Source organism: Dama dama, chromosome 12, assembly GCF_033118175.1.
Source record: "Dama dama isolate Ldn47 chromosome 12, ASM3311817v1, whole genome shotgun sequence".
Taxonomy (NCBI): domain Eukaryota; kingdom Metazoa; phylum Chordata; class Mammalia; order Artiodactyla; family Cervidae; genus Dama; species Dama dama.
Window position 1 is genome coordinate 31,070,477 of NC_083692.1, and position 16,667 is coordinate 31,087,143.

At 36.7% G+C, this 16,667-nt stretch overlaps 1 protein-coding gene across 1 annotated transcript in view; it reads right to left on the minus strand.

Moving 5' to 3' along the window:
* The window catches only part of LRRC9 (leucine rich repeat containing 9), a 104,179-nt gene that overhangs the window by 77,242 nt on the left and 10,270 nt on the right, over positions 1–16,667 (minus strand). Inside the window, exons 7-9 of the mRNA XM_061158365.1 lie at positions 5,174–5,329; positions 2,325–2,521; positions 1,280–1,411 (exon numbers count right to left, since the gene is read on the minus strand). Of these exons, the coding sequence (XP_061014348.1) occupies positions 1,280–1,411; positions 2,325–2,521; positions 5,174–5,329 (485 nt within the window). The remainder of the gene's footprint in view (positions 1–1,279; positions 1,412–2,324; positions 2,522–5,173; positions 5,330–16,667) is intronic.

Genomic DNA, 16,667 nt, shown 5'->3' on the forward strand with positions numbered 1-16,667 from the left:
AAAGCAAGAGAGTTCCAGAAAAACATCTATTTCTGCTTTATTGACTATGCCAAAGCCTTCGACAGTGTGGATCACAATAAACTGTGGAAAATTCTGAAGGAGATGAGAATGCCAGACCACCTGACCTGCCTCTTGAGAAACCTGTATGCAGGTCAGGAAGCAACAGTTAGAACTGGACATGGAACAACAGACTGGTTCCAAATAGGAAAAGGAGTACGTCAAGGCTGTATATTGTCACCCTGCTTATTTAACTTATATGCAGAGTACATCATGAGAAACGCTGGGCTGGAAGAAGCACAAGCTGGAATCAAGATTGCCGGGAGAAATATCAATAACCTCAGATATGCAGATGACACCACCTTATGGCAGAAAGTGAAGAGCAACTAAAAAGCCTCTTGATGAAAGTGAAAGACGAGAGTGAAAAAGTTGGCTTAAAGCTTAACATTCAGAAAACTAAGATTATGGCATCTGGTCCCATCACCTCATGGGAAATAGATGGGGAGACAGTGGAAACAGTGTCAGACTTTATTTTTTTGGGCTCCAAAATCACTGCAGATGGTGACTGCAGCCATGAAATTAAAAGATGCTTACTCCTTGGAAGGAAAGTTATGACTAACCTAGATAACATATTAAAAAGCAGAGACATTACTTTGCCAACAAATGTCCGTCTGGTCAAGGCTATGGTTTTTCCAGTGGTTGTGTATGGATGTGAGAGTTGGACTGTGAAGAAAGCTGAGTGCCAAAAAATTGAACTATGATGTTGGAGAAGACTCTTGAGAGTCCCTTGGACTGCACGGAGATCTAACCAGTCCATCCTGAAGGAGATAAGTCCTGTGTGTTCATTGGAAGGACTGATGCTGAAGCTGAAACTCCAGTACTTTGGCCACCTAATGCGAAGAGCTGACTCATTGGAAAAGACCCTGATGCTGGGAGGGATTGGGGGCAGGAGGAGAAGGGGATGACAGAGGATGAAATGGCTGGATTGCATCACCGACTCAAGGGGCATGAGTTTTAGTAAATTCTGGGAGTTTGTGATGGACAGGGAGGCCTGGTGTGCTACGATTCATGGGGTCGCAAAGAGTTGGACACGACTGAGCAACTGAAATGAACTGAACTGAACTGAAAGTAAGTAACTGCCAATTTTCAGTTGATGAATACTCTATATGGAAAGTGTGTTGAAATGGGACATTTTAAGATTTTTATAAGTTGATATTTTGGTCTATGATCCTAAGCACTTAAGATTAGTTTTAAAGCTATAACTAAATTTCAAAAGATTTACCAGTCATCAGATCGAGTGCCTTCTTCAAAGTGGATATTTCCCACCGTCTCCAATTCAATTAACAAAAATGGGATTAATAAACTATGACTTTTCTTCTTTCGTTTTACTTCAATACGATAAATTGCTTCAATTCTATTTAAGAAAAAAAGAAACATTAAAATTAGCTAAAAATCAGAACATTAAAATTCATGATAGCTTCTTCTAAGTTGATGTCAAAATATAAGGCTTTCATCAGTGGATAAAGAAAGCTTGGTGTTAACAGTTAAACCAAGTAAAAGACATTTTATTTTTGGCAATTACAATCACCTCAAATTTTGTTAACCTCTGAATAAGTGAAGGTTAGAAGACTCCTGGCTTTACCATTTATGATTCTCAGATTTTAGACAAATCACAACATTTTTCTACTGCAATTTCTCAGAAAACAACATTATTGATAGTACTTATACCTGAATAGGCCTTTTTGAGGATTATATGTAAAATATATGTAAAGCTCTTAGAAAAGAATTTGGCACTGAGGAAGAACTCAGTATTAGTTATTATTTTGTTAGTATTATTACAGGGCAAACAAACTTATTCACTTAGTGCCCTCTTAAGTAAAAGGAAACTCACAAACTTACTAAGTCTTCTTGATTTCTGTTTCTAGTTGATACTCAACCTGAGTTTGTGTCTACATATTTCCAGACAACTTTTATATGTGCTTTGCCCAGTCTCATCTATGTTGTGAGTTTCTGCACCAGTAGCAGCTCATGTTAAAAAAAACTAATGTTTTCAGTTTGCAGATACTAGAGTAACGGTGTGACAAGAAGCCACTCAAAGGAAATGCACTGTTTCTAGTAAAGTATTGCCTCTGTAAAAAACTAAATTTAGCTTCAAACCAGAGATGCCCATCTCTCCTAAGAACTGGGCTGGAAACACATTTTGTGTTGTATTTCATACTGTAATTCTTTCCATTCCTGAAGGAGAGAATTGGGCTCAACTAATGACCTAGAACTTTCTTTATCTTCATGTTTCAAATTTGAACAACTAGATAATTCATTAAACATACTCATCTAGTTTTTTGTTCCAGAATGTTACCCTTTCATTCAAGGCATTTAGTTTGGTCACTATCTTCTGTTGAAGACTTGGTTCTTCTGAGACAGTTTCACAGATTTTCGATTTTTCAAGCTCAGGTACTTTATTGTTACTGGGTCTATCATTGTGTGCTTTGCCAGATCCTTTGAGTTCAGTCAGTTCCCGTTCCAACTGTTGAAATCAATGTGCCAGAGAGCAAAATCATTTAGTGTAATCTATTAAATATTTAGTTAAATTAGTAAAGTAGAAACCTAGATACAAATAAGTCAAACTTCATAAAACCATGGCAAACACATGATTATAACTTTAGTTCCAGTTCAGTCACCCAGTTTCTCTTGCCCAAATGAAAGACAATATTAACTACTTCAAACATAGCAGTCCTCTGAACTGAAAATAAGAAAAGCAAAGAAGTAAATTTTAAAATATTATTGATGAGTTAGCTTCCATTAAAGTAAAATGATAAGAAATGCTGGTTTTGATACGAAGAAAATATCTAAACTAGAAATAATGTGACTTTTACCACTCCTACTTTTCACTTTTTCAACTACTTTGGTATTCTGGGAAAAATTAACAGAAAATACAAAAAAGCATGGGTATAGCAGTGCACATTTTTCTCTTTGCCTCAGTCTCCTATATGACTCTGCACAATCGTTATCAACATAACTATTGATATTTGGGATTTCTTTTGTCCATAAAGGACTTTTTTGCATTCATTGGTATTTTTTAAATGTATTATATTAAAGTATAAGATTTATCTTTATTATGGAGGTTTTGGACCTTCCCTTAAATTTTGAGCCCAGAGTGAATGCCCCATTTGCCTTACCCTAAGTCCAGTCTTGTAGGATGGATTTCAAGATAAATTGCACTGTACACAGAGAGGTGTATACAAATAGACTAATTTGTTGTTTCTCTACTCCCTTCTCTGTAATGGCTATATATAGTTGTTGAAAAACTAAGGAAGCATATTTTATAAAACTGTCTGTAGTTTACATAACCTATAGCTATTATTTTTCACATATTAATATACCCGTTTGCACAGGAAAATGGCAGATCAAAGAGTGATTTCCATATACTGGTTCTCCTGTGACTTTTTATTCAAATAAATAATTTAGATTATGTTAATGTTTTAACTTTAAGAATATTTTTTTTTACTATAATTGAATTTAAACTTGTTCATTTCAGAAAAAGTATTAAATGTATTTAAAAACTTGGTTTTTAATGGCTACATACCATTCTATCTTAAGAATGAATAATTCTTCCTCTCTTTTTAAATTTAAACATTTAGGTAGTTTCCAGTTTTTATTATTATTAATAGCACAGTGATGAATACTCTTATATATAAGTATTTATCCGAATCTAGTAGTAGATTTACTAGGTCAAAGGCTAGGAGCATTTTTAGACTGTTAGTAATACATGTGACCCAATTACACCCTCATCAGTGGAGTAACAGTCACACCCATCTTCACTGGGTGGGCTTCCCAGGTGGCTCAGGAGTAAGAATCCGCCTGCCAATGCAGGAGATGCAGGAGACTCGAGTTCAGTCCCTGGGTTGTGAAGAACCCCTGGAGTAGGAAACGAAAATCCATTCCAGTCTACTGGAGTAGGAAATGACAACCCATTCCAGTATTCTTGCCTGAAAAAATCCCATAGACAGAGGAACCTAGTGGGCTACAGTCCATGGGGTAGCAAAGAGTCAGAAGCGACTGAGCATGCACACATGCATCTTCACCAGGCACGCTATGACAAATTTATAGGTGAAAATGGTTGCTTGTTGTCTTATTTCACACCCAGAAATTAACAGTCAGACTGGGGTCTTCTTTCAAATGTTTATTAGTCAGTTTTTATTTCTTCTATTGTAAAATGAAAGTTCATGGAATTTGTTCAATTTTTCTATCTGGATATTTCCTTTTTGTTTTGTTTATGAGTACCTTTATCCTAAACAAAAATTTTCAGATTGTCATCTATTATTTATTTTCATTAATGATTCTTTATAGTACAAAAGCACCTTTTTAAAATCAAATCTTAATTCTTTTCTTCATGACTTTTTAGTGTTTTTCTAGAGTTTATAGTATTTTTCTTATTTGGCAGACTGGGAGCAGTTAAATATATTAATCTATATATTCTCTGCCTTTTTATGATTTTATTTTTACATTTAATTCTTTTTCCCCATTATATTAGCTTTTGGTAAAGTATAAAGTAAGGACTCAATTCTCCTACTCCCAAGTAGTGTGACTATTTTTGTAACACTATTTTTCAAATAAACCATTATTTTCCTATACTTTTTAAATACAATAAATTCTTATACATACAAAATTCTGTTTTGAGGTAATTCTTCATTTTTCAGAGTCTACTTTTAATAAAGGAAATTCAATTTATTCTAAATAAAAAAGGAACATATAACTACTAAAGTATAGCTTGTTATAAAGTTCCCACCACGTTGTATACCTTAATAGTGTTAGTAAAGGAATATTTTAGCTCTTTAGACAAAATATGAATTTTGAGCACAGCATGCAGGTATCTAATAAAAATGCAGTGAAACAAGTCTCATAGATCTCTATAACTCAGTGAATCATATTGAATTACCCAGCATTTTTAAAATTTTGTAAATTAATAAGCCTATACCCTTTTTAAATTGCAGATTTCTAAGCACAGAATGAAGCCGAGTTAAATACCTAGAATCAAAATATTTTCAGGGCAAACTTACTTGAAACTTGGTACTAATGTATATGTATAATTCTATATAGACATAAAAAATTTAAAAGATAATGCCAACTGCCAGTTTTCTTAAGACATGGCTACTGAAATTTTACAATACTATCTTACATTTTTTTTCAAAAAGTTGAATAATTTTATTCGTTCTTCTGGCAACTTCTGTAATTTACATTTTCGATCATTTAGTTTTTCAAGATCTTCATTAAGATGCCTCTGAACAGTTTTTATACGCATATTGTAATACATTATTTTTTTCATTGCTGTGGTCTAAAAGTGAAAAAAAACCCAAAAGATTAGTTGAAACAAAAAACATTATAGGTAATTATTAGTGGTATTATATGAGTGTGGTGTGTTTATATAACAAAGTTTTACATGCTAAGTTACTATTAATATTAGTTGAAATGATAATGGTTATACAGAATTCTCTACTCAAATTTAATAAGCAAAATATAAAATTTCAAAGATTTTCTCTGTGGGTAATATTTTAAGTGTGGGGCACATTTACATTTACTTTCAGGATGACAACATAGAATATAGATAGAGTTCAATTTACAAATAGTACCTTTTAGGTAATGCAGCAGTACTATTAAAGCTAATGTATTATTCCTATTTGATTAATTGAAAAAATAAATTTAAGAGAATAAAAGCAAAGGTAACATTATTCATTTTTTAAAATCATGGTTAAGAAATAGCATTTCATGTTTTTTTTTTCAAATTTGTAAAATGATGCTCTAAATGAACTTGTTTTAGATTGAGCAAGTTATTAAACTGTCAATCTAATTCAGTTATCTTGAATTTCTTAATATCAATGACTCATGTAGTTATTAATGCTTATCATAATAAACTGATTAAGTCCACCATTAAGAAATACACCAGACACTAGCTTTGCAGACATGACTAGCTTCTCCCCATTTTATGGACTGGGAAGTGGAGACTTGAGAAGTCTTGGAAAGCACTTCAGGTTTCTTAAGAGAATGGTGGCCAGCCTGCCTCAGAAACTCCTGTTCTTTCCATGGCACCTGGGAGTTTCCTTGACCTTGAGCTTCTGCCTGTTTGGATTTCTTGATGTGGGTGTGGTGGATTCTTTACGAGCTGAGCCACTGGGAGTTACATCACATTTGAGGAAGACATCATAGTGATGAACCAGACATGTTCCCAGTACTGCACAGGATTTACAGTATAGTGGGAGGATATAGATCAAGCCCTGAGCCTTTGGAGTGGGAGCACTGACTCCAAGATCCTAGACTACCAGAGAACTAACCCTCTTCAGTTCAGTTCAGTCACTCAGTTGTGTTCAACTCTTTGTGACTCCATGGACTGCAGCAGGCCAGGCTTCCCTGTCCATCACCAGCTCCTGGAGCTTACTCAAACTCATGTCCATTGAGTCGGTGATGCCATCCAACCATCTCATTCTCTGTCATCCCTTCTCCTCCCGCCTTCAATCTTTACCAGCATCAGGGTCTTTTCAAATGAGTCAGCTCTTCCCATCAGGTGGCCAAAGTACTGAAGTTTCAGCTTCAGCATCAGTCCTTCCAATGAATATTCAGGACTGATTTCTTTTAGGATGGACTGGTTAGATCTCCTTGCTGTCCAAGGGACTCTCAAGAGTCTTCTCCAACACCACACTTCAAAAGCATCAATCCTTCAGCGTTCAGCTTTATAGTCCAACTCTCACATCCATACGTGACTACTGAAAATACCAAAGCTTTCACTAGATGGACTTTTGTTGCCAAAGTAATGTCTCTGCTTTTTAATATGCTGTCTAGGTTAGTCAAAACTTTTCTTCCAAGGAGCAAGCATCTTTTAATTTCATGGCTGCAGTCACCATCTGCAGTGATTCTGGAGCTCCCAAAAAATAGTCTGTCACTCTTTCCATTGTTTCCCCATCTATTTGCCATGAAGTGATGGGACCAGATGCCATGATCTTAGTTTTCTGAATGGTGAGTTTTAAGCCTACTTTTTTCACTCTCCTCTTTCCCTTTCATCAATGGGCGCTTTAGTTCTTCTCCACTTTCTGCCATAAGGGTGGTGCCATCTACATATCTGAGGCTATTGATGTTTCTCCAGGCAATCTTGATTCCAGCTTGTGCTTCATCCAGTCCAGCATTTCTAATGAGGTACTCTGCACATAAGTTAAATAAGCAGGGTGACAATATACAGCCTTGACGTACTCCTTTCCCTATTTGGAACCAGTCTGTTGTTTCATGTCCAGAATTTTCCACAGTTTGTTGTGATCCACACAGTCAAAGGATTTGGCATAGTCAATAAAGCAGAAGTAGATGTTTTTCTGGAATTCTCTTGCTTTCTCGATGATCCAACGGATGTTGGCAATTTGATTTCTGGTTCCTCTGCCTTTTCTAAATCCAGCTTGAATCTGGAAGTTCATAGTTCACATACTGTTGAAGCCTGGCTTGGAGAATTTTGAGCATTACTTTGCTAGTGGAACTAACCCTAGGGAGTATCAAATAGTGAGAACTCACACAAAGGAAACCACTTGAATACAAGACCTGGCATCACCCAACCACCAGTAGCACCCTGTGCAGGACACCTCATCTAAACAACAAACAAAACAAAAATACAAACGCAATCATCAGCATTTTACCAGTAGTCATGTACAGATGTAAGAGTTGGACTATAAAGAAAGCTGAGCACTGAAGAATTGATGGTTTTGAACTGTGGTGTTGGAGAAGACTCTTGAGAGTCCCTTGGACAGCAAGGAGATCCAGCCAGTCCATCCTAAAGGAAATCAGTCCTAAATATTCATTGAAAGGACTGATGCTGAAGCTGAAACTTCAATACTTTGGCCACCTGATGCAAAGAACTGACTCACTAGAAAAGACCCTGATGCTGGGAAAGATTGAAGGCAGGAGGAGAAGGGGCGGACAGGATGAGATGGTTGGATGGCATCACTGACTTGATGGATATGAGTTTGAGTAAGCTCCAGGAGTTGATGATAGACAGAGAAGCCTTGCGTGCTACAGTTCATGGGGTCACAAAGAGTCTGACATGACTGAGCAACTGAACTGAACTGAACTGAATCATCAGCAGACAGGATTACCACCTGAGTCAGCCTTGCCCATAAGAGGAAAAACAAACAAAAACTCAGCACAAATCTCACCCTATATGAAGCTTACACAAACCACTGGACCAACCTTAGAAGGGCAGAAACCAAAAGGAAGAAAGAATTCAACCTTGAAGTCTGGGAAAAGGAGGCCTCAAACACAATACGTTAAAAAAAAAAAATGAAAAGGCAGAGAAAAACTATACAAATGAAGGAACAAACTAGAAACACAGAAGTCCAAATAAATGAAGAGGAAATAGGCAAACTACCTGAAAAGGAACTCAGAATAATGATAGTAAAGATGATCAAAAACCTTGAAAATAGAATGGAGAAAATGCAGGAATCAATTAACAAAGACCTAGAAGAATTAAAGAATAAACATACAGAGACAACACAATTACTGAAATTAAAAATACCCTAGAAGGAATCAATAGCAGAATATCTGAAGCAGAAGAATGAATCACTGAGCTGGAAGATAAAATGATGGAAATAACTTCTGAAGAGCAGAAGAAAGTAAGATGAGTGAAAAGAATTGAGGATAGTCTCAGAGATTTCTGGGACAATATAAACACATCAACATGCAAATTATAGGGGTCCCAGAAGAAGAAGAGAGAAAGAAAGGGTATAAGAAAATTTTTGAAGAAATTATAGTTGAAAATTTCCCCAACATGGCAAAGGAAACAGCCAATCAAGTCCAAGAGGCACAAAGAATCCCATACAGGATAAACCCAAGGAGAAACATGCCAAGAAACATACTAATCAAACCAACAAAGACTAAACACAAAGAAAGAATATTAAAAGCAGCAAGGGAAAAGCAACAAGTAACATACAAGGGAAACCGCATATGCTTAACAGCTGATCTTTCAGCAGAAACTCTGCAGGCCAGAAGGGAATGGCAGGATGTATTCAAATTACTGAAAGGGAACAATCTACAACCAAGATTACTGTACCTGGCAAGGATCTCACTCAAAATTGATGGGGAAATAAAAAGCTTTTCAGACAAGCAAAAGTTAAGAGAATTCAGTATCACCAAACCAGCTTTACAACAAATGTTAAAGGGACTTATTTATATAGTTAAGCAATAGAAGAGGAGAAAAAAGATCTACAAAATCAACCCCAAACAATTAAGAAAATGGCAATAGGAACATATATATCAATAGTTACTTTAAATGTAAATGAGTTAAATGCTCCAACCAAAAGACACAGACTGGCTGAATGGATACAATAACAAGACCCATATATATGCTGTCTAAAAGAAACCCACTTCAGACCTAAAGACACATATAGACTGAAAGTGAGAGGATGGAAAATATATTCCATGCATATGGGAAGCAAAAGAAAGCTGGAGTAGCAATCCTCATATCAGACAAAATAATACCTTAAAGAAGATTACAAGAGATAAGGAAGGACACTACATAATGATAAGGAATCAATCCAAGAGGAAGACATAATTGTAAATATCTATGTACCCAACATAGGAGTACCTCAAGACATAAGACAAACAGTAACAGACATAAAGGAGAAATTGACAGTAACACAATAATAGTAGGAGACTTTAACACCCCACTCACACCAATGGACAGATCACCAAAACAGAAAATTAGTAAGGAAACACAAGTGTTAAATGATACATTACATGAAATGGATCTCACTGATATCTTTAAGACATTCCATCCAAATGCAGAAGAATACACCTTCTTCTCAAGTGTACATGGAACATTCTCCAGGATAGACCACATCTTGGGTCACAAATCAAACCTCAGTAAATTCAAGAAAACTGAAATCATATCAAGCATCTCCTCTGACCACAACGCTATGAGACTAGATATCAATTACAAGAAAAAAACTGTAAGAAACACAAACACATGGAGATTAAACAACACGTTTCTAAATAACCAACAGGTTACTGAAGAAATCGAAAGGGAAATCAAAGAATTTCTAGAAACAAATGACAATGAAAAGACAACAATTCAAAACCTACCAGTTCAGTTCAGTTCAGTCACTCAGTCATGTCCAGCTCTTTGTACTACATCACGCCAGGGCGCCTTGTTCATCACCAACTCCCAGAGTTTACTCAAACTCATGTCCATCGGGTCAGTGATGCTAATCAACCATCTCAGCCTCTTTCGTTCCCTTCTCCTCCCGCCTTCAATCTTTACTGGCATCAGGATCTTTTCTAGTGAGTCAGTTCTTTGCAACAGGTGGCCAAAGTACAGAAGTTTCAGCTTCAACATCAGTCCTTCCAATGAATATTTAGGACTGATTTCCTTTAGGATGGACTGGTTGGATCTCCTTGCAGTCCAAAGGGACTCTCAAGAGTCTTCTCCAATACCACAGTTCAAAAGCATCAATTCTTCTGAGTACTCAGCTCTCTTTATAGTCTAATTCTCACATCCATACATGACAAGTGGAAAAACCATAGTTTGACTAGATGGACCTTTGTTGGCAAAGTAATATCTCTGCTTTTTAATATGTTGTCTAGGTTGGTCATAACTTTTCTTCCAAGGAGCGAACGTATTTTAATTTCATGGCTTCAGTCACCATCTGAAATAATTTTTGAGCTCCAAAAAATAAAGTCAGCCACTGTTTCCACTGTTTCCCCATCTATTTCCCATGAAGTGATGGGACCAGATGCCATGATCTTAGTTTTCTGAATGTTGAGTTTTAGGCCTACTTTTTTACTCTCCTCTATCACTTTCATCAAGAGGCTCTTTAGTTCTTCTTCTCTTTCTGCCATAAGGGTGGTGTCATCTGCATATCTGAGGTTATTGATATTTCTCCCAGCAATCTTGATTCCAGCTTATGCTTCATCCAGCCCAGCGTTTCTCATGATGTACTCTGCATATAAGTTAAATAAGCAGGGTGACAATATACAGCCTTGACATACTCCTTTCACAACTTGGAATCAGTCTGTTGTTCTATGTCCAGTTCTAACTGTTGCTTCCTGACCTGCATACAGATTTCTCAAGAGACAGGTCAAAACCTATGGGATGCAGCAAAAGCAGTTCTAAGAGGGAAGTTTATAGCAATACCTCAAGAAACAAGAAAAACATCGAATAGACAATCTAACTTTACACCTAAAACAACTGGAAAAAGAAGCAAAAAAAAAAAAAAATTAGTAGAAGGAAACAAACATAAAGATCTGAGCAGAAATAAGTGAAAAAGAAATGAAAGAAACAATAGTAAAGATTAATAAAACTAAAAGCTGGTTCTTTGAGAAGATAAACAAAATTGACAAACCTTTAGCCAGACTCATCAAGAAAAAAAGAGAGAAGAATCAAATCAATGAAATTAGAAATGAAAAAGGAGAGGTTACAACAGACAATGCAGAAATACAAAGGATTATAAGAGACTATTATGAACAACTATATGGCAATAAAATGGATAACCTGGAAGAAATGGACAGATTCTTAGAAAAGTTCAGTCTTCCAAGAGTGAACCAGGAAGAAACAGAAATTATGAACAACCTAATTACAAGCACTGAAATTGAAGCTGTGATCAAAAGTCTCCCAAAACACAAAAGCCCAGGACCAGATGGCTTCACAGGAGAACTCTATCAAACATTTAGAGAAGAGCTAATGCTTATCCTTCTAAAGTGAAAGTTGCTCAGTTGTGTCTGACTCTTTGCAACCCCATGGACTATACAGTCCATGGAATTCTCCAGGCCAGAATACTGGAGTGGGTAGCCTTTCCCTTCTCCAGGGGATCTTCCCAACCCAGAGATCAAACCCAGATCTCCCAGATTGCAGGCAGATTCTTTACTAGCTGAGCCACAAGGGAAGCCCAAAGTTAGTACCACCTATTATCGTGTCCAACTCTTTGTGACCCCATGGACGTCCATGGAATTGTCTAGGCCAAAATACTGAAGTGGGTAGCCTTTCCCTTCTTCAGGGGACCTTCCCAGTCCAGGGATTGAACCCAAGTCTCCCGCATTGCAGGTGGGTTCTTTACCAGTTGAACCACAAGGTAAAACTCTTTCAAAATTTTTCAAAAAAAAAAACTCTTTAAAAAACTGCAGAGGAAGGAACACTTCCAAACTAATTCTACGAGGCCATCATCACCCTGATACCAAAACCAGACAAAGACAACACAAAAAAAGAAAACTACAGGCCAGTATCAGTGATAAAAACAATTGCAAAAATCCTCAACAAAATCTTAGCAAGCAGAATTCAACAACACATCAAAAAGCTCATACACCATGATCAGTTCAGTTCAGTCGCTCAGTCGTGTCCAACTCTTTGCGACCCCATGAACCACAGCACGCCAGGCCTCCCTGTCCATCACCAACTCCCATAGTCTACCCAAACCCATGTCCATTGGGTGGGTGATGCCATCCAAGCATCTCATCCTCTGTCATCCCCTTCTCCTCCTGCTCTCAATCTTTCCCAGCATCAGGGTCTTTTCAAATCTACACATCAGGTGGCCAAAGTATTGGAGTTTCAGCTTCAACATCAGTCCTTCCAACGAACACCCAGGACTGATCTCCTTTAGGATGGACTGGTTGGATCTCCTAGCAGTCCAAGGGACTCTCAAGAGTCTTCTCCAACACCACAGTTCAAAAGCATCAATTTTTTGGTGTGTAGCTTTCTTCATAGTCCAACTCTTACATCCATACATGACCACTGGAAAAACAGTAGCCTTGACTAGACGGACCTTTGTTGGCAAAGTCATGTCTCTGCTTTTCAATATGCTGTCTAGGTTGGTCATAACTTTCCTTCCAAGGAGTAAGCGTCTTTTAATTTCATGGCTGCAATCACCATCTGCAGTGATTCTGGAGCCCAGAAAAACAAAGTCAGCCACTGTTTCCACTGTTTCCCCATCTATTTGCCATGATCAAATTGGGTTTATTCCAGGGATGCAAGGATTCTTCAATATATGCAAATCAATCAATGTGATACACCATATTAACAAATTGAAAGATAAAAACCATATGATCATCTCAATAGATGCAGAAAGAGCCTTTGACAAAATTCAGCACCCATTTATGATTAAAACTCTTCAGAAAGTGTGCATAGAAGAAACCTACCTCAACATAGTAAAGGCCATATATGATAAGCCAACAGCAAACATTATTCTCAATGGTGAAAAACTGAAAGCATTACCCCTAAGATCAGGAACAAGTTAAGGGTGTCCACTTTCACCATTATTATTCAACATAGTTCAGGAAGTCCTCGCTATAGCAGTCAGAGAAGAAAAAGAAATAAAAGGAATCCAGATCAGAAAAGAAGAAGTAAAGTTCTCACTACTTGCAGATGACATGATACTGTACACAGAAAACCCTAAAGATAGCATCAGAAAATTACTAGAGCTAATTTAGCAAAGTTGCAGGATACAAAATCAATACACAGAAATCACTTGCATTTCTATATACTAACAATGAAAAATCAGAAAGAGAAATTAAGGAATCAATCCCATTCACCACTGCAACAAAAAGAATTAAATATCTAGGAATAAATTTACTTAAGGAGAGAAAACAAGTGAACACAGAAAATTGTAAGACACTGATGAAAGAAATCAAAGATGTAGGGATATTCCATGTTCCTGGGTAGGAAGAATCAATATTGTGAAAATGACTATACTACCAAATGCAATCTACAGATTCAATGCAATGCCTATCAAATTACCAACAGCACTTTTCACAGAACTACAACAAAAAATTTCAAAATTCATATGGAAACAATAAAGACCCCAAATAGCCAAAGAAGTCTTAAGAAAGCAGAATGAAGCTAGAGGAATCTACCTTCCTGACTTCAGATTATACTATAAAGCTACAGTCATCAAGACAGTATGGTACTGGCACAAAAACAGAAATATAGACCAATGGAACAAGATAGAAAGCCCAGAAATAAACACATGCACTCATGGGTACCTTGTTTTTGACAAAGGAGACAAGAACATACAATGGAGCAAAGACAGCCTCTTCGATAAATGGTGCTGGGAAAACTGGACAGCTACATGTAAAAAAGAATGAAATTAGAACACTTCCTAACACCATACACAAAGATAAACTCAAAATGGATTAATGACCTAAATGTAAGGCCAGAAACTATAAAACTCAGGAAAACATAGGCAGAACACTCAGTGACCTAAATCAAAGCAAGATCCTCTATGACCCACCTCCTAGAATAATGGAAATAAAAACAAAAGTAAATAAGTGGGACCTGATTAAACATAAAAGCTTTTGCACAGCAAAGGAAATAAGCAAAACAACCCTCAGAATAGGAGAAAATGATAGCAAATAAACAACTGACAAAGGATCAATTTCCAAAATATACAAGCAGCTCATACAACTCAATACCAGAAAAACAAACAACCCAATCAAAAAGTGGGAAACAGACATAAACAGACATTTCTCCAAAGAAGACATACAGATGGCTAACAAACACATGAAAAGATGCTCAACATCGCTCATTTTCAGAGAAATGCAATTCAAAACTACAATGAGATATCACCTCAAACTAGTCAGAATGGCCATCATCAAAAAGTCTACAAACAATAAATGCTGAAGAGGGTGTGGAGAAAAGGGAACTCTCTGGCTCTGTTTGTGGGAATGTAAACTGATAGAGCCACTATGGAAGACAGTATGGAGATTCCTTTAAAAACTAGGAATAAAACCACCATATGACTCAGCAATCCCACTCCTAGGCATATAATCTGAGGAAACCAAAATTGAAAAAGACACATGTATCCCATTGTTCACTGCAGCACTATTTACTAGCTAGAACATGAAAGCATCCTAGATGTCTATTGACAGATGAATGGATGAAGAAGTTGTGGTACATATACACAATGGAATATTACTCAGCCATAAAAAGGAACACATTTGGGTCAGTTCTGATGATGTGGATGAACATAGAACCTATTATACAGAGTGAAGCGAGTCAGAAAAAGAAAGATAAATATAGTATTCTAACACATATATACGGAATCTAGAAGAATAGTACTGAAGAACTTATTTACAGGGAGCAGTGGACAAACAGACATAGAGAATAGACTTATGGACATGGGGAAGAGGGGAGGAGAGGGTGAGATGAATGGAAAGAGTAACATGGAAACTTACATTACCATGTGTAAAATAGATAGCCAAAGGGAATTTTCTATATGGCTCAGGAAACTCTAACAGGGGCTCTGTATCAACCTAGAGGGGTGGGATGGAGAGGGAGATGGGAGGGAGGTTCAAAAAGGAGGGGATATATATATACCTATGACTTATTCATGTTGAGGTTTGACAAAAAACAACAAAATTCCATAAAGCAATTATCCTTCAGTTAAAAAATAAATTAAAAAAGAAAAAAAAAAGAATACAAAAAAGAAATACACAAAGTAAATGGTGCTTATGAGTTATACTAGTAAAAAGAACTAGCTGAGAAGAAAATAAACAAATCAGGTCATATTATTAATATAATATGACCTGGTTTTAACTGTTTACCTGAAATAATGAAGAGATTTCTTTTTATCAGGAAATCTGTACCTCAGATAAGTTGGAAGGCTGTATACTGTTATCTAATTTATTTAGTAGCGAGTGGATAGTCAAGATCCCGACAGAATTATTTGGCATAAAAGATGGAATGGAAACAAATATATGCATGCTGAAAAAGCAAAATAATTCCCTTTCCCACACATACTATGAAATTCTGAAACTGAAATCATTAAATTCTTGTGCAAAAAATAAGGCATTCATAAAATTGGAGAGTTTAAGAGTGGGGAAAGCTGTTTTGCGTGATGATTAGCAGATAAAAATTCTTGACCAAGAAGAGCTTGTTTCTCGGGTGCCACTGAGGAAAAAAAAAATCATTAACTAAGGAAATGGCAAATGGTGCTTTTTTTTTTTTTTTTTGCCTTGAAGTAGCAAGTAAAGTCAGGACCTACCTACCCAAGTGACACACTTCCCCATCCACACCATGCCCTCGGTGATTCATCCGGTCCTCAGCTTGGTAATATCCTTCTGTTTTCAATTCTCACATTTATAGCTTCAACCTGGGCAACTCTCTTAAATAGACTCATATCTATCTCAGATGTTCAAAAGATTATTCAAGCCTTCTGTGCTTAAAATTAAACTGTGATTCTTCCTTCTAAATGTACTCTTCCCATACTCTTCCTCATCCCATCAAATAGCAGCTCCTTTTCCTTCAGTTGCTTGGGCCAGTTGCTTGGAATTATTCTCTACTTTCTTCTCCTACACTTCAAATTCAGTCTATCAGCAAATCCAGATGGGTTCCACCTTCTAACTACTACCACTATTTGATTACTTTTTACTACCTTCTCTATAGTGTCCTGTACAAATCATCAACATCTCTCATCCAAGTTTCTGGAACCTAACTGGTCTCTCTGCTTTCACCTTTTCCCTCGAATCCTCTATTCTTAATTCATTATTCAAAAAAAGATCCCTTTGCATCTCTGGTGACTCAGGCAGTAAAGAATCTGTCTGTAGTGTGGGAGACCAGAGTTTGATCCCTGGGTTGGGATGATCCCCTGGAGAAAGGAATGGCTACCCACTCCAGTATTCTTGCCTTGAGAATTTCATGACGGGCTATAGTCCATGAG